The sequence below is a fragment of the Rana temporaria genome, chromosome 4, assembly GCF_905171775.1.
Source record: "Rana temporaria chromosome 4, aRanTem1.1, whole genome shotgun sequence".
Taxonomy (NCBI): Eukaryota; Metazoa; Chordata; class Amphibia; order Anura; family Ranidae; genus Rana; species Rana temporaria.
The window spans coordinates 410,901,111-410,920,300 of NC_053492.1; the positions used below are offsets into that span (position 1 = coordinate 410,901,111).

A 19,190-nucleotide genomic window follows, 5' to 3' on the forward strand; every position below is an offset into this window, starting at 1 on the left:
GGACATGGACATCTCTGTAGACTACAATGCCGTTCAGCATACTGGTTCAGGGCCCACCCCAGGCTATGACTGGAGTGTAAAGGAGCAGCAGTCAACTGATGAGATCATTCTGTGCTCTCTCCACATGTAAGCATGTTCACTGATGGCAGAAAACCTGCTCTTTCTTCTCCTAGTCCGAGACGTGCCCTTCCATCATGTAGGCTGACGGAAGGTTTTGTGCATGTATGTATCTATATACAAGTCTCAGTTCATTAACTTTTAGCTAGCTATGTGTGAAACCTCAGTTTGCAGCATTCATTGCAACAGAGACATATCCGGCTCTGTGGGCATGGTTGACAACCCTCAACTCCCTCTTCCTCGGCATAGCCAATTCAAGATAGAGTTTGGATTTAGTTTCTCCTTAGAAGTTAATGAGATAAATGTAATGATAACCCTCACGTATAGTTGGAGCAAGTCCTGTTGTGTCCTGGAAAACATCTTTATATACATTGGAATTGTGAAGGAGTAAGAAACGGGATATATTACGGTGCAACTGGTAAAGTGGTAATGATGAGAAAGAACATGTCTTGTATTTATAAAAATTACAAAATGATTTTATTTAGTACAAAAAACATTTAAAATCTATAGTCCAATCGATATCATGAATGTTGGTGGTTGCCAGGTAACACAATTGCAATTTTGTTACCCGACGACCACGAACATTCATGATATCAATTGGACTATAGATTTTAAATGTTTTTTGTACTAAATAAAATCATTTTGTAATTTTTATAAATACAAGACATGTTCTTTCTCATCATTACTGCTTTACCAGTTGCACCGTAATATATCCCGTTTCTTACTCCTTCACAATTCCAATATTCTTGTTTGGGATTAGGTGCCTAGATGAATGGGTGATTCTATAAGTGTCTGGACTAACAAACAAACAGTCCCTTGAAAAAGTATTCATCCCCTTGAAATTTTCCATATTTTGTCATGTTACAACCAAAAATTGTAATGTATTTTTGGGGGATTTTATGTGATACACAAAGTGGCACATAAATGTGAAGTGGAAGGAAAATTATAAATGTTTTTTTCAATTTGTTTTACAAATAAATATGTGAAAAGTGTGGCGCGCATTTGTATTCAATCCCCTGATCTACTTTGTAGAACCACCTATTGCTGCAATTACAGCTGCAAGTCTTTTTGGAGATGTCTCTACCAGCTTTGCACATCCAGAAAGTAACATTTGTGCCCATTCTTCTTTGCAAAATAGCTTTAACTCTGTCAGATTGGATGGAGAGTGTCTGTGAAGAGCAAATTTAAAGTCTTGCCACAGATTCTCAATTGGATTTAGCTCTGGACTTTGACTGGGACTTTGACTTTAACACCTGAATATGCTTTGATCTAAACCATTCCATGGTAGCTCTGGCTGTATGTTCATTGTCCTGCTGGAAGGTGAGCCTCTGCCCCAGTCTCAAGTCTTTTGCAGACTCTAACAGGTTTCCTTCTAAGGCCCCGTACACACGACCGGATCGATCCGCTGAAAACGGTCCGCCGGACCGTTTTCAGTGGATAGATCCGCTGCGACCGCTGCCGGATTTCTGTCTGATGGTTGTACACACCATCAGACAGAAATCCGCGCGAAAACAATACACGGGCGTGGCCGCGCCGTCGCCGCGTCATCATCGGGCGGCCCTGGAAGTTCAAAGCTTCCACGCATGCGTCGAATCAGTACGACGCATGCAAGGGATGGCGGTCGGTCGGACGTGTCCGGTGAGTCTGTACAGACGACCGAATACGTCCGATGGACAGGTTTCCAGCGGACAAGATTTCTTAGCATGCTAAGAAATTTTTATCCGCTGGAAACTGTCCGATCCGCGGGACAATTGTCCGCTCGGGCCTACACACGACCGGATCTGTCCGCTGGAACTGGTCCGGCGGACCAGTTTCAGCGGATCGATCCGGTCGTGTGTACGGGGCCTAAGATTGCCCTGCATTTGGCCCAATCCATCTTCCCATCAACTCTGACCAGCTTCCTTGTCCCTTCTGAAGAAAAGCATACCCACAACATTATCCTGCCACCACCATGTTTCACGGTGGGTATGGTTTGTTCAGGGTCATATGCTGTGTTAGTTTTCCGCCACACGTAGCGTTTTTCTTTTAGGCTAAAAAGTAAAATGTTGGGCTCATCTGACCAAGGCACCTTTTTCCACAAGTTTACTGTGTCCCCCACATGGCCTCTCGCAAACCTGCAAACCGGACTTCTTATGGCTTTCTTTCAACAATGGCTTTCGACTTGCCACTCTTCCATAAAGGCCAGATTTGTGGAGTGCACAACTAATGGTTGTCCTGTGGACAGATTCCCCCACCTGAACTGTGGATCTCTGCAGCTCCTCCAGAGTTATCATGGGCCTCTTGGCTGCTTCTCTGATTAATTCTCTCTTGGCCCAGCCTGTCAATTTAAGTGGACGGCCATATCTTGGTAGGTTTGCAGTTGTGCCATACTCTTTCCATTTTCGGATGATGAATTGAGCAGTTTCCCCCGTGAGATGTTCAAAGCTTGGGATATTTTTTTTAAACCTAACCTTGCAGTAAACTTCTCCACAACTTTATCCTTGACCTGTCTGGTGTGTGCCTTGGCCTTCATGATGCTGTTTGTTCACCAAGGTTCTTTAACAAAACTCTGAGGGCTTCACAGAACAGTTGTATTTATACTGAGAATAAATTACACACAGGTGGACTCTATTTACTAATAAGGTGACTTCTGAAGGCAATTGGTTCCACTGGTTTTTAGTTGGGGGTATCGGAGTAAAGGGGACTGAATACACACTTTTCAGATATTTATTTGTAAAAATATTTCAAAACCATTTATGATTTTCCTTTCACTTTACAATTATGTGCCACTTTGTGTTGGTCTATCACATAAAATCCCAATAAAAATTAATTTAAATTTTTGGTTGTAACATGACATTTTTTTGAACATTTCAAGGGTTATGAATACTTTTTTCAAGGCACTGTACATGACTTTTTAAATAATCACCAAGATAAATTCGTGCCTAGACCTTGATCACTGTTTGTATTTTGAAAAAGCGATGCCTTGTCCAAAAGTATAATCTTTTGTATGGAAAAAGGTTAAAGGGGTTGTAGAGGTTCGTCTTTTATTTTCTAAATTGGTTCCTTTAAGCTAGTGCATTGTTGGTTCACTTACCTTTCCCTTCGATTTCCCTTCTAAATGTTTTTTTTTTCTTTTGTTTGAATTTCTCACTTCCGGTTTCTCCTCAGTAAGCTTGCCCCCATCATCAGAGCGGTGGAAAGACATTTAGAACAGCTTACTGAACACCTTACTGAGGAGGAACAGGAAGTGAGAAATTCAGACAAAGAAAACAAAGAAAGAAAACATTTATAAGGGAAATTGAAGGAAAAGGTAAGTGAACCAACAATGCACTAGCTTAAAGGAACCTATTTAGAAAATAAAAAACAAACCTGTACAACCCCTTTAAGGTCTGATGTGTCTTTAAAGCATTTGTAAAGGGGGAAAAGGAGCCCATGGCTCCTGTTGCTGCACTTCAGCCAATGAGGATGGAGAGCCTCATGTCTCATGCACATCGCTGGATCGAGATTAGGCTTAGGAAAGTATTACAGGGGGCTGAGGGGGGAGAATGCATGAAGTTAAAAAAAACTTCAGTCTTTACAACCACTTTAAGTGTTTTTGAATCCACCCTCTTTGAATTTTCAGTTTTAAGTGGCTGATACTTTAAAGCATTCAGCATGTAAAATAAAACACCATTGCTTACAGATTTTTTTTTTTTTTTGTGTAGATTCACAATGCTTATTTTAAGTGTTGAGAGGTGTGAACATTTTATTCAATAATGTGCACTCATTAAGCATTTTCTTCCTTTTTCCTTACCTGTAGAAATTGGTCTCGCGGTCACTAGGTGTGAATCCTGATGATCTCACAGATCCTGTGAAAATAACTATTCCTCGTTACGTTCTCTGTGGACAAGGCAAGGATGAGCATTATGAGTTTGAAATAAAGGTAACCCTGAGATAATTTCTTTGTTTTTTAATTTATTTTGTGTGTTAAGATCTTTCATTTTTAGGGTGGGGTTATTTGGGTGCCATTTGGTGCATTGTGTTTTTAGTGCTAAGATGTTTTAGTCCAGTTTAAATCTCTTTATTAACCTAATTTTACAGTTTTCACCTAAATAAACTTTTTTGCTGTTGTTATTATTTAAGGCCAAAGGTCATTATTGCCTTTACAGGACACAGCAGCAGGTTCACTTTAATGCCATCTCCCCCTCATTTCCAGCGGTGCATAGCTACCTTCCCTTTGTTTTGGCTGGTGGGATCAAAGATGGAGCCCCTTTGTAAGCTTTAAGGGCCAGATCCTCAAAAGGGATACGCCGGCGTATCTACTGATACGCCGTCGTATCCCTGTTTCTATCTTTGGAACTGATCCACAGAATCAGTTTCCAAAAGATAGGCAGAAGATCCGACATGTGTAAGGGACTTACACTGCCGGATCTTAGGATGCAGTACCGCATCCGCCGCTGGGGGCATTTTGTGTCGAAATGCCGCTTCGGGTATGCAAATTAGCACTTACGGAGATCCACGAAGCTTTTACGCTTCGTTTTTTCTCCGTAAGTATTAAGTTGCATGTGTAAAATTAGGGCTGATTTTACAAAGTGTAAACTGTTTACACCTTGTAAAAGTAGACCCTTCTTATCCGCGACGCTGTTATTTTTTTTTTTTTATTTTTTTTTTTCCCGTCGTATCTTTTTTTTTTTCCCCGACGCAATTTTTTTGACCCGGCGCAATTCACGAAGCTCGGCGTAACGTAATTTTGCGCTATGCACGTCTGGAAAATGACGTCACGACCATGCGCAATACGTCCGGCGCGGGAGCGCGCTTAATTTAAATGGGACTCGCCCCCATTTGAATAGGAACGCCTTGCGCCGGCGGAATTTAAGTTACACACCCGAAAATTTCTAGGTAAGTGCTTTGTGGATCGGGCACTTAGGTAGAAATTTTCCGGCAGTGTAACTTAAATGGGAAAAGATAAGTTACGGCGGCTGGCTGTGGATCTGGCCCTAAGTCATTATACAAGCATGCACAGGGCTTAGAGCTCTCTTGCCACTTTCATGTGACAGAGCAGACTTCTTGAGTGGCTATTCGCCAATTTCTTGTACACGGAAGAAGGGGGGAGTGTGTCAGATGTTCCAGCTTACCTGGAATTAGCAGTTATTTATTTATTCACTCCTGGCAGTAAAACTATGGGTCGGGGGAATAAAGGAAGCTGAGTATTCTACAGATGTAGTCAGTGCCGTGCTGTTCATTCCACCTACGTAGATGAAGTTGTTTTTTATTGTTTCTTATACAGATCATTGTCTTAGAGGAAACATGGACGGTGTTTAGACGTTACAGCCGATTCAGAGAAATGCATAAAACGTTTAAGCTAAAGTATCCAGAGGTATGTTTGTGTAATGTCTTAGCGTTATGTATGATTACATTTGGATGCAGTTTAACTTGAGTTATTTTTCCCAAGTCTGCAGTGGTGGTCAAGACTCGGTAAACAGAGAATATGTACAAGGCTGGTTTCCACCTAGCAATAGGTTTAAAATTATGCAAATATAGAGTATATGTATTTCAACAGTAAAGTTACCAAAGAGTAACCCATATTAAGGATTATTTTCTAAAACAGGCGCTATGAGAAATTAAATACGTAAATAAGTTTAGGGTACGTGTAAATGGGCATTTGAGAGCAATTGGAGATTGAGTTTGAGTGTATGGTGCTTCATCGTTCAGCAAATCCATTGTTGTCTGGTGTAATCTTGTGCACCTATGCAACATACTGGGTCCCCTGCCAACATCTTTTCTATAGACTTTACCAGGGGACCAGTTGTCTCTTCCTGGTGCTTGCCTCCTGATGGTGCACCTTGGCACTTGTTCAGTGTGGTAAGGAAATTGCATGGTATATGCGCAATATAGTAGAAATTACCCAAAGCCCCCTGGGATGCATGACGACAGATGCGGATGTTAATTTCATCTAGGCAAGAAAGCCAGAAATGCAGGGTCATTACCCGTAAAATAGAAAAAACAGGGCAGACAATGGTGAGGAGAGATGATGCAGGGGAAGGGTAGTGGTGGTGGAGGTGTTTGTTGCCCAGACACTCAATTTGCATAGGTTGACTTGCAAACAAATCTGTGATTCATTTCACAACCTCATTTTTACGTGTGCTGTTCTATTCTTCTCCCTTCTGGTCAGTGAGGTTGCCCATCACACATGTAAGTAGCAATAGGGAGGCTTTCAAAATTGGAGCAATTTGGGTCTAGCTGGGCTTTTATCTGAAGAGTGTGTTTACCTTTTGTCAGATCAATCCTTGGGTCTACCAATCATTTTGACATGGGATTTTCCGAAATGGTTACCTCTGTTGTGTATGTTGGTCTTTACATGATCTGCTGAGCTTGCAACAGGGTTTACCTTAAAGTGTCAATCAGCTCCAGTGTGGAAATGCTGGCTGTAGGTTTTAAAAGCTTTAGGAGGCCTTAGCAAGTCTCTAGTATACCCTCCCCACTTGTTTGCATTGTCAAGAGTGACACTTTTGAGCACACAGTATGTAGACAAAGGACACATCCCTGCCATTATCCAAGTTTTAGAGACCACAAAGATCTAATGTGCAGAAAATGATCATGTAAACCACACTAGTGCTTGTTTGATTTCCATTTCTACTTTATGTCCTTTATTGTATAAAAAGTTGAGTACAGAATAACACTGTTGGTAGTTAAAGTGTTGCTAAACCCACAACAATAAATCAGTCTGTATATGCAGTAAAGCATGCTTGTTATATTCACTGTGAAACCTAAGGGGTTAATCTCCTGCATTGTGTAAAAAGGCTGTTTGATCTTGTCTTCTCTGACCCTCCCCTTCTTACACTGTCTCCAATTCATCTCCTGATAAGACAGAGCTTTTGGAGTCACTCTGCACATGCTCAGTTTGGTGTGTATTGCTAGAGAGTTTTTTTTCTTGGGAGAGTACATTTGATTAGCACATGGCAAATCAGCACTGTCTTGACAGAGGGTCAGGGGTACTGCAGCCTGATAGGACAGCAGCGTAGAATGAAAACTCCTCCTACAAGCTTTAATCAGGCACTGATAGAAGTCACAAGACTGCTATATACTACTCACAAGAAAAGGTATTTGGCAGTTTATATTTACAAAAATAATTGCATTTCCATGTTCTGTGTACCGTTGGAGACCAGATATAGTTAATGCAGGGTCCTGGGTTTAGTAACACCTTTAAAAAGTAAAATTTGTAGAGATGTACACAGATAAAAAAAAGAGGGACAACAAAGGATAAACAAGAGATATTGGGGTTATTTACTAAAGGCAAACCCACTTTGCACTACAAGTGCAAACTACAAGTGCAAAGTGCACTTGAAATTGCACTGAAAGTGCACTTGCTGTAAATCTGAGGGGTAGATCTGAAATGAGGGGAAGCTCTGCTGATTTTATTATTCAACCATGTGCAAGCTAAAATTATGTTTTTATATTTTCCTTGCATGTCCCCCTCGGATCTACAGAAACTGCACTTCCAAGTGCAATTTCAAGTGCACTTGTAGTTTGCACTTGTAGTGCAAAGTGGATTTGCCTTTAGTAAATAACCCCCATTGAGATTAGGTCCAAAAAAGAGGAATAGTCTTTCCAAATGAGGGACAGTTGGGAGTGATATATTAGCAGTATTGAATCTTGCGTAAAATCCGCTGAAAGTTTTTTCACAAGTACATTCAACACTTCTATTAAAATCTGCATTCTGCACTCTCTGCCTGGAGCTGAAGTATGACTTAAGAACTTAATACATTTACTTTATGAATGGTTTGCAAGTACTTTCTAAATCTGAAGCTCAGAAGACACTAAGATGAAACAATGACTGTGCATTTAGAGGGACACGGTTGGTCACACCACACAAAGCAAGCATGTAGACAGCTATAGGATTATTTTGGCTCAGTTAGTTTGCAATTAAAAAGAATGTGACTGACAGGAAGAACATTTTTGAAGTGTTTTAGCTACTGACATGTCTCGCTTCAGTTATTGAAATTCAGCAGACAGTTGACTTCACCGAGTGAACCTTATGACTGTCAAAACCAAATAAATCGAATCAGCCCAGAACTTGCATTTCCACAGCTGAATACCTGCGGTGTAATTATTTTAGGTATTTTTACTCTAAAATCAGCACAGGCTCTGCCACCAGTTTCTTTAATGTTCCATTGTATTCAAAGCAGATGAGCTCAGAAGACATCAATGAACAGCCAGCATTTAAAGCCATGTAGACTGTTTCACATTTTCCTCGCTTTTAAGTCTGAGAAAAAGGTGAAGCTTCCAAGAATCAAATGTAAAACCAGTTTAAACTGTTTCATTAAGATTCCCTTAGATTAAAGTATCCAAAGTTTGGGGAAATGAATGCGCCTGCTGTGCCGCAAGCAAAATTTCATTCTGCGTGAGCAACTGTATTTTCTTTTCTAATCACTGTATTTTTCAGTTCACAGATTCCGGTGTCAAATCCCAGCATCACATTACACTTCTAAGAGAGTCTTCTCTGCTTTGAAATTTTTTACTTGGCTCTCATTATTATTAGTAAAACTTTTTTATTTTCATAAGCACAAACATTTTTCAGGATATTAAGTGCACCCATGCCCAAATGTAAAGCTCAACTCCAACTAAAACCTTGTATTTGTTTTAGATAGCGCTGCTAAGGGTTTGGAGTATCCAGTTGTTTTTTTTTGCCATCTTTGTCCTGTTGGGAACATTTACTCACTCACTTTATGTTTCTCTAATAAGAACTTGGACAATTTTTTTTATTAGAGTGGGAAAGGGTTAAAACTTCTGAAAATGGTTTTATTGCCACCTGTACCTTCCTGTCCAGATGGCAACTGACCCCCATTCCCCCATTTATGGTATGGTGCAACAGAGGGAAAGGATTAGAGAGCAAGGAAGAGTTTCAGGACTTTTCAAGTGCTACTGAAGCCCTGTACACACGACCGGGAAAACCGAGAACCTGCTCGGTAACTTTCCCCATGTACACACGAGAGGTTTTCCCGTCGGGAAAACTACGGGGAGAGCTTTGGCCAGGAATCCCGGCCATGTGTATGCTCCCTCGCAGTGTTTCCCCATAGGAAAACTGTTGGGTTTAAAACCACCAGGAATCCCGGCGGGAAAATAGAGAGCAGGTTCTCTATTTTCCCACCGGAATTCCTGGCAGTTTTCCTGTTGGGAAAACTGTGAGGAAGCATACACACGGCCGGCCAAAAGCTTTCCCTGCAGTTTTCCTGGCAGGAAAACCGGTCGTGTGTACAAGGCTTAAGAGTCCTAGCGCATAGAACAACCATTGCTAAATATGAATATATCTTTTTTATTTGTTGACATAAAATACTTTTTATATATATATATATATATATATATATATATATATATATATATATTATAAAGCCTCAAACAACTTGGAGTTGATTTAATAAAAACGAAGAGTGCAAAATCTGGTGCAACTCCTCAACTCTGCATAGAAATCAGCTTCCAGTTTTTTGTAAAAGCTTCATTGAACAAGCTGAAGTTAGAAGTTGATTGGCTACCATAAACGGCTGCATCAGATTTCTCCACATTTAGTAAATTAACCCCCTTGTGTCTAAACATACGTACAACTATTTAACACAGTCATATCACTAAGGCCCGGATTCACGTAGAATGGCGTATCTTTGTGCGGGCGTAACGTATCCTATTTACGTTACGCCTCCGAAACTTTTACAGGCAAGTGCCGTATTCTCAAGTGAAAGTTGCGGCGGCGTAGCGTAAATAGGCCGGCGTAAGCCCGCCTAATTCAAATGTGGTAGATGTGGGCGTGTGTTATGTAAATTTTATGTGACCCCACGTAAATTACGCTTTATACGAACAGCGCATGCGCCGTCCGTGAAAGTATCCCAGTCCGCATGCTCCAAATTCACCCGCAAGAAGCCAATGCTTTCGACGTGAACTTAAATGATGCCCAGCCCTATTCGCGAACGATTTACGCAAACGACGTAAGATTTTTTTAATTTGACGCGGTAACGACGTCCATACTTAACATTGGTACGCCGCATGTACGCCTCATATAGCAGGGGCAACTTTACGCCGGGAAAAGCCTAACGTAAACGGCGTATCTGTACTGCGTCAGCCTGGCGTACGTTCGTGAATTCACGTATCTAGCTGATTTACATATTTCTAGGCGTAAATCAGCATACACGCCCCTAGCGGCCAGCGTAAATATGCAGTTAAGATACGACGGCATAAGAGACTTACGCCGGTCGGATCTAATACAAATCTATGCGTAACTGATTCTAAGAATCAGGCGCATAGATACGACGGCTCGGACTCAGAGTTACGACGGCGTATCTGGAGATACGCCGGCGTAACTCGTTTGAGAATCCGGGCCTAAGTCTATAAGTTATCTAGTTTAATGCAAGACCAATATTCCACCAAAATAGTACCGCTCTTCACCCCTCAGTATTTTTTTACATGCAACTTATCTATAAATCCACATATAACTCTATTTCAATGATTGTCAAAAAATCTGTCTTGCTGGGTGGGGGTACAGTTCTTCTACATATTTCTCAGGTTTTTTGACCTGTTTCCTATGGAAGTGTGGATTATATTTATACAGTAGTATATAGGTGGGGGGTGCTCACACAGTGGTGTTCCTCAGTTCAAGATCATGCAAATCGATACAAACAAGGTGTATATCTGACTGCCCTCGATCCCTAAGGGGAAACTGGGGTGTTGGGAAAGGCTCCAGGCCAGAAGACTCTTTCAACATAAAACACAGGTGGTGAATCTTTATGGCAATACCAGACTCATGGGTCCTAAAATGCACATCCAAATAAAGATGACTCCTGCTTAAGGAACATTAGCGATAAGAAAGACCAACATTTTGGAACCTTGCAATATAATCTCTAGTCCAGTAATTGCGTATGTCCCCCAATATAGGTCCTTCAAGTCTGCCAACCACCCCAAGGGAGCAGAGAGAGAGGGACATACCCTAACTTTGGCTATCCTCCACTAAAACAGGGACCAGAAGTGAAGTGAAATCTCCAAAACATGGTCACAGAAAGAAAAACTAAAACTAAAATCTAACACTTGCCCATTCACACCTAAGCTAAAAATTTGGTTTTAAGCTATAGTAACAACCTTGCTTAGATACATAAGTGTTATCAGGAGGCTGATATAACGCTAAGAATTCCCTGTAGGAAATGCTGCTTCTGGCTGGCTCCCTTTAGTGCTGGCCACGTTTGAAAGCCTAGTTAGTGTGAGATCTGGACTACAGAACACCCCCCCATCTCATTAACTAAGGGAGGAGAAGTGAGCTGGACAGGGCTAATAATGCTGCCAACTGATAACAGTACAGGAAGTTAGAAGCTCCTAACTTCCTGTGTTCCTTGCCTGTGCTGCACTCGTTGTCAGTATATTGTTCTCAGCTATCTCTTTGAACTACCCCACATGTAAGGACTGGCAAGATGCAATATAAAACAATTTTCATCTTATGTTTAGATATACTTTGATGCCACGTACACACGATCGGTTCATCCGAGGAAAACGTACCGATGGATTTTTTCATCAGATATCCGATGAAGCTGACTTTCATCAGTCTTGCTTACACACCATCAGTTAAAAATCCGATCGTGTCCAACGCGGTGACGTAAACCACAACGACGTGCAGAGAAAATTTTAATTCAATGCTTCCGAGCATGCGTCGACTTGATTCTGAGCATGCGTGGATTTTTGACCGATGGATTTCCCCACAGACGATCGTTTTTTTTTTTCTATCGGTTTTTTAACCATCAGAAAATTTTAAAACGGGCTCTATTTTTTTTCACAGATGGGGGAAAAAAACGATGGGGCCCACAGACGATGGGTTCGTCCGATGAAAGCGGTCCATCGGACCGTTTTCATCAGATAAACAGATCGTGTGTACAGGGCATAAGAGATTTATTTAGTTGATTTGCATGGAAAAATGCTAATTAATTCACCCAAAATACAGGATACAGAACTTTTTTATTTTATTTATTTATTTTTTAGAACAAACTGCAGTATGGCGTACTCAGTACATAAGGCCAGATTCACAAAAGAGATATGACGGCGTATCTCCTGATACGCCGTCGAATCTCTGTGATCCGCCCGTCGTAACTATGCTGCTGATTCATAGAATCAGTTACGCATAGATAGCCGTAAGATCCGACAGGTGTAATTGACTTACACCGTCGGATCTTAGGATGCAATTCTAGGCCAGGCGCTAGGTGGCGATTCCATTGCGGTCGGCGTAGAATATGCAAATGACTACTTACGGCGATCCACGAAAATACGCGCGTTCGTCGCAATCTTACGTCGTTGCTAATCGGTTTTTCCCGTCGCAAACTTAGGCTTGCTTTATCATGGCTTATCTTTAGAACAGCCATGTTAAAGTATGGCCGTCGTTCCCGCGTTTTTTTTGCGTAAGACGTCCGGGAATACGAAACGACGTAACGCGACTAATTTAAATGGTGCCCGTCCCATTTGAATTAGGCGGGCTTGTGCCGAGCGGATTTACATTACACCGCCGCAAGTTTACAGGTAAGAGCTTTGTGAATCAGGCACTTACACTGTAAACCTGCGGCGGTGTAACGTAAATGGGATAATTCTACCTGAATCTGGCCCAAAGATATTAATTTTAGGTGGATATTGCTTTTAAAATTGTGTTTCCTGCATCTACTGAATGATCATGTTAATTGCTAGTTACTCCTCCTGTGCTGGAACTATTATGGTAATTATTCTAAAATACAATGGCGTATAGTTTGTTCAAGGTAACCCATAGGTCGGTTCTCCTCATTTCACACTATTACTAGAAGGATATAGGTGGGCTTTGTGCGCTGTCACATATTAGGAACATGGTGTGCTTTGTAATTAAAACAAATCTATATTATATTAGAACTCTGTACCCCCGCACATATACAAAGAAAAAAGCAACATGACTTTTCATCGGTGAGTCCCATTAGGGAATAAGTAGTATAATTGCTCTGAAATTCAATTGAATTAAAATTTTCTCAAATATGTAATTAGCCTTTTTTGTACTGATAACCTATTCATGGAACTTTGAGTTTACACATTTTTAATGCTGAGCTTATTTCTTCTTACTTACCAAAGTACCAGTTACACATCTACCTACGAATCAATGGGGTAGATTCAGAAAGCAATTACGCCTGCATATCCATAGATACGCAGCATAATTGCTAAGTAGCGCCGGCGTATCTACTTTCTGTATTCAGAAAGCTCGATACGCCGACTGTAGCCTAAGATACCACTGGCATAAGGCTCTTATGCCGTCGTATCTTAGGGTGCATTTGGCCGCTAGGTGGCGCAACCGTAGTTGTCAGCGTAGAGTATGCAAATTGCATACTCACGCCGATTCACAAACGTCCGCGCGGCCGGCGCTCGTTTTTTACGTTGTTTGCGTACGTCGTTTTCGCCGTAAGGCTGCTCCTGCTATTAGGAGGTGCAGCCAATGGTAAGGATGGACGCCGTTCCCACGTCGCGATTTTCAAATTTTGCGTCGTTTGCGTAACTCGTTCGTGAATGGCGCTGGACGCCATTTACGTTCCCGTCGAAGCCAATGACGTCGTTGCGACGTCATTTACCGCAATGCACGTTGGGAAATTTTCCCGACGGAGCATGCGCAGTACGTTCGGCGCGGGAACGCGCCTAATTTAAATGATCCACGCCCCCTACGGGATCATTTACATTACGCGCGCTTACGCCTGCCCCTTTTACGATATGCCGCCGCAAATTACGGAGCAAATGCTTCGTGAATGAAGCGTAGCTCCAGTAATTTACGGAGGCGTAGCGTAAAAACAATACGCTGCGCCGCCGTATCAGTGCACGCCCCTACCTGAATCTGGGCCAATGATGACAAAGTAGATATAAACCCCCCCACAAAATATACATTACAGACTCTCAAATAAAATTCAATGACGGCATGTGCCTTTTTATACATAATTTGCATTTGTTTGAACATCTGTTGATCCTGCCAGTGTCTCATTCTTCCTGATTTTTGGTGCCCCAGGATGTTCCCAGTCATATGCAGCACCACCTCCAGGTGAGATTATAGCAATTGATTGACAGCAAATCCTTCACCGTCATTTATCCTCACAGCAGTTTTGCATCTGATTAGCAGTATTAGGTTCCGCCCCCACCCTTGGCGCGCAGAAAATGGAGCACAGATAGTCATGTGTCAACTAAAAATTTTTTTTAAAAAAAAAGGGTATTTACATCCATTTTGGTTAAAGGAATGAGTGTAAATGGTGTTTTTTAATTAGGTTTACATATGCTTTAAGGAAACTTGCAAAATATGTCATATGATTCAGATGTAGCATTGCAAATTAAAACTCATTACTGAAGTAATTTAACCACTTTAGCCCCAAAGATTTGCCCCCTTAATGACCAGGCCATTTTTTGCGATACGGTACTGTGTCGCTTTAACTGACAAATGAGTGGTCATACGGCGCTGTACCCAAACAAAATTTACTTCCTTTTTTCCCCACAAATAGAGCTTTCTTTTGGTGGTATTTAATCACCTCTGTGTTTTTTTATTTTTTGCGCTATAAACAAAAAAAGAGCGATTTTATTATTTATTTATTTATTACCTTTTGCTATAATAAATATCTCAAATTTAAAAACACAAAACAAACTTCTTCCTCAGTTTAGGCCGATATGTATTCTTCTACATACTTTTGGTAAAAAATTGCAGTAAGTGTATATTGATTGGCTTGCGCAAAAGTAATGGCATCTTCAAAATAGGGGATAGATTTTATTTTTTTTATGAGTAATGCCGGCAATCAGTGATTTTTATCGGGACTACGACATTGCGGTGGACAGATCAGACACTTTTTTGGGACCATTGACATTTATACAGCGATCAGAGCTAAAAATAGCCACTGACTATAAATGTCACTGGCAGGGAAGGGGTTAACACTAGGGGACGATCGAGCACAAAACAGTTTTACCCACTTACAGTGAGGAAAATAATTATTTGATACCCTGAACATTTTGTGAGTTTGTCTACTTATCAAGAGATGAATGGTCTATAATTGTTATCTTAGGTGTATTTTAAATGATAGAGACAGACTATCAACCAAAAATCCAGAAAAACACATAAACCAATGCTATAAATTAATTTTAAATTCAGTGAGTAAAATAAGTATTTGATCCTCAAGCAAAACATGACTTGGTACTTGGTGGAGAAACCCTTGTTGGCAAGCACATAGGATGTTTCTTGTAGTTGGTGACCAGGTTTGCACACATCTCAGGAGGGATTTTTGTCCACTCTTCACAAATCTTCTCTAAAATCCTTAATGTTTCTGTCTCTTGGCAACTCGAAGTTTCAGCTCCCTACATACATTTTCTGTATGATTAAGGTCTGGAGGCTCACTAGGCCACTCCAAGACCTTAATGTGCTTCTTCTTGAGCCACTTCTTTGTTGCCTTGTCGGTATGTTTTGGGTCATTGTCATGCTGGAACACTCAGCCACTCCCCATCTTCAGTATTGGCTGAGGGAAGAAGGTTCTCATCTAAGATTTTACAATACATGTCCCTGTCCATTTTCCCCTCAATGCAGCAAAGTTAGCCTGTACCTTTAGCAGAGAAACAGCCCCAAAGCATCATGTTTACACCTTCGTCATGTTTGGAGAAAGAAGAAAAATGCTGACTTTGACCCTATGAACAACACCCCTACTCTCAAGCACAAAGGTGGAAACATTGAGCTTTGGGGCTGTTTCTCTGTTCGAAAATCTCCCTCCTTATTGCCTGAGACAGCAGCAAAGCGCCATTGGCTCCCGCTGCTGTCACTCAAAGATATTGAGCAAAGACTGGAGACAGAGAGGTGGCCAGATGCTTGCTGTGGGGGCACTCAACAGGAGGGAGGGACCAGAGAGGAGGAGGATCCAGGCTGCTCTGTGCAAAACTATTACACAGAGCAGGCAAGTATAACATGTTTTTTTTTTTTTTTTTAAAGAGACTTTAGTATCACTTTAAGCCCTAAAAGCCAAAATGTAGGGAGACTTTGGCCGATTTAATAAAAATCGGCCTACTCTTGGCCCGTGTGTATGCTGGTCTGTTAGACAGGAGTCAGCCGTGTATGGTGGAAAACCATCAGCCGACTGACTCCTGATCAGCGCTCTCAGCCAATGGTAGAGAGCGTTGATCGGGAGTGTTCTGGTGGGGCGGGTGTCCCCCTGTCAGAACACAACAGCTCAGCGGGGGAGATCTCTATATTACCTTTGAATGCATAGCACAGTGGCTCCGGTCAAAGTCAGCATTTTTCTTTTTTTCATTCAACCCATAACCTGGGTGTACCAGGCACACAACTGGTTACATAGAATAAAGATTCTCTGGCAGTTAAATTGGTCTCCATAAGTGTGCTTCAACTTTGTATTTAGCTAAGCATTGGCGTAAAATGAAGGATGGATGGCCGCACTCCAAACCAAACAGGTTGTCTTTATTTAAACGAACAGCAAAAACATACCAGATCACAGCAACAGAAACAGGAGGATAACCGACGTTTCGCACTGACTTAGTGCTTATTCATGGCTCAATTATTAGCATGTATTTAGCTACTTGCTTTAAAGCGGGGGTTCACCCTATTGATTAAAAAAAAAATAAAAAATTTCCCTCTAGCATAAAATTCGGCATAGTAGCGCAAGCTACAGTATGCCTGTCTTTATTTTTTTATCCCCGTACTCACTGTGCACTCGTAGATAAAAGATTACGACTCCCAGCGGGGAATGGGCGTTTCTATGGAGAGAGAAGGTGATTGACGGCCGGCTCTGGCACGTCACGCTTCTCCGGAAATAGCCGAAATAGGACTTGGCGCTTCACGGCGCCTGCGCATAGTCTGTGCGCAGGTGCCGTATAGATCCGTGAAGAGCCTAGACCTGTTCCGGCTGTCTTCGGGGAGCGTGACATGCCAGAGCCGGCCGTCAATCACCTTCCCTCTCCATAGGAACGCCCATTCCCCGCGGGGAGTCGAAATCTTCTATGTACGATATAACAGTGAGTACGGGGATAAAAAAATAAAGACAGGCATACTGTAGCTCGCGCTACTATGCCGAATTTTATGCTAAAAAGATGTTAATAAGGGTGAACCACCGCTTTAAGTTTTGGGTTTATAGGATAAAGTTGTGCATTTATTACATGATTGACACTTTTCATCCTTAGCAAAGCATAGTGCGTTTATTTTGTAACCGTCTCTAATTTTATGAACAAAACAGATGTCTGAGTTAGCTGGAAGCCAACATTATGGATGTGTCAATTTTCTTTCTATTCTTAGAGTGGGATTTCGTTTAAATGACTAACTATGACTTGAAAATTTGTGGAATAAGATAAATATCTGAGAATTGCTGTATTTTTAAGTAGCTGCAGATATGCAGGCACACATTTTCTGTTCATTTGTTTTCATTCAGAGTACTAGAATTTATGCAGCATTTTAGAAGTGAATGTACCATGTTTTCTGTGTGTTTTTTGGGTGTTGGAGACATCAACTTGATGTAAATAATCTTATTAGTTTGTGTTTATTTTTTTAAACCATGTTACTGTCGGCAGTTAGTAATTATTTATGTGCTTGGGAGGCAGCCATATTTGTACATTACAGAAACAGGATCCACTTCCCGCTTTACAATTCTGCACATTGGTTGTTGCGATTTGCTCCTCCTTATAATGCAGGTCTAAAGCCGCGTACACACGACCATTTTCCATGTCATGGGAAAAAAACTGTTTTTCTCGACATGATTCCTCTCCAGCCTGCCTTGCATACACACGATCGTGATAAAAAATGCTCGAGCAAAGCGCGGTGACGTACAACGGCACTATAAAGGGGAAGTTCCATTTGAATGGCGCCACCCTTTGGGCTGATTATGCTAATTTCTTGTCTAATAACTTGCTTCTGAGCATGCACGTTTTTTCCCCCATCGTTAAAGCGTACACACGACCGTTTTTCACTACGAGAAAACCGACGAAGTCAAAAACAACGAGAAGAAATAGAGTATGTTCTAAATTTGTAATGCCCATTTTTCTCGTCGAGAAAAATGCTCTGGAGCCTACACACGACAGTCGTGTGTACGTGGCATAACTCAATCAACCAACTGTAGTCAATAGGTTTGACTACAAACTATCATCTCAAACTAGTCTGCCCAATGTCCTCTGACATCTGACATCAACCAGGCATTTTCATCCACACAACTGCCACTCACTGGATATCTTCTCTTTTTCAGGCCATTCTCTGTAAACCCTAGAGATGGTTGTGCGTGAAAATCCTAGTAGATCATTCGTTTTTTGAATGCTCAGACCAGTCCGTCTGCCACCAACAACCATGCCACGTTCAAAGTTACTTAAAGCGGGAGTTCACCTGAAAAACAATTTTTAACATTAGATTGAGGCTCATTTTGTCAAGGGGAATCGGGTGTTTTTTTTTTAAATCGAAGCAGTACTTACCGTTTTAGAGAGAGATCTTCTCCGCCGCTTCCGGGTATGGTCTTCGGGACTGGACGTTCCTATTTGATTGACAAGCTTCCGACAGTCGCATACATCGCGTCACGAGTAGCCGAAACAAGCCGAAAGTCGGTGCGGCGCTATACTGCGCCTGCGCACCGACGTTCGGCTACTTTCGGAAAATCGTGACGCGATGTATGCGACCGTCGGAAGCCTGTCAATCAAATAGGAACGCCCAGTCCCGCAGCCCATACCTGGAAGCGGCGGAGAATATCGCTCTCTAAAACGGTAAGTACTGCTTCGATTTAAAAAAAAAACACCCGATTCCCCTTGACAAAATGAGCCTTAATCTAATGTTAAAAATTAACTTTTTGGGTGAACCTCCACTTTAAATCCCCTTTCTTCCCCATTCTAATGCTTGATTTGAACTTCACCACGTCTAGATGCCTAAATGCATTGAGTTGCTGCCATGTGATTGGCAGATTAGCAGTTTGTGTTTTCAAGCAATTCAAGCAATTGGCCATTCAGTGTATATATTATTTACAGGAAGCTCACCTTTTTGACCTGTCCTCTTCTTGTGACATGAAATTTGTCTACACTTATTTGCCTTGCGCATTGCAAGATTCGTAAGACGGTATAAAGTGACATGTCTAGGTTGACTTATTGGTTACTAG

General features: G+C 41.6%; 1 protein-coding gene across 1 annotated transcript in view; it reads left to right on the plus strand.

The window, feature by feature from the left end:
- The window catches only part of KIF16B (kinesin family member 16B), a 452,854-nt gene that overhangs the window by 341,494 nt on the left and 92,170 nt on the right, over positions 1–19,190 (plus strand). Inside the window, exons 23-24 of the mRNA XM_040351274.1 lie at positions 3,896–4,018; positions 5,363–5,452. Of these exons, the coding sequence (XP_040207208.1) occupies positions 3,896–4,018; positions 5,363–5,452 (213 nt within the window). The remainder of the gene's footprint in view (positions 1–3,895; positions 4,019–5,362; positions 5,453–19,190) is intronic.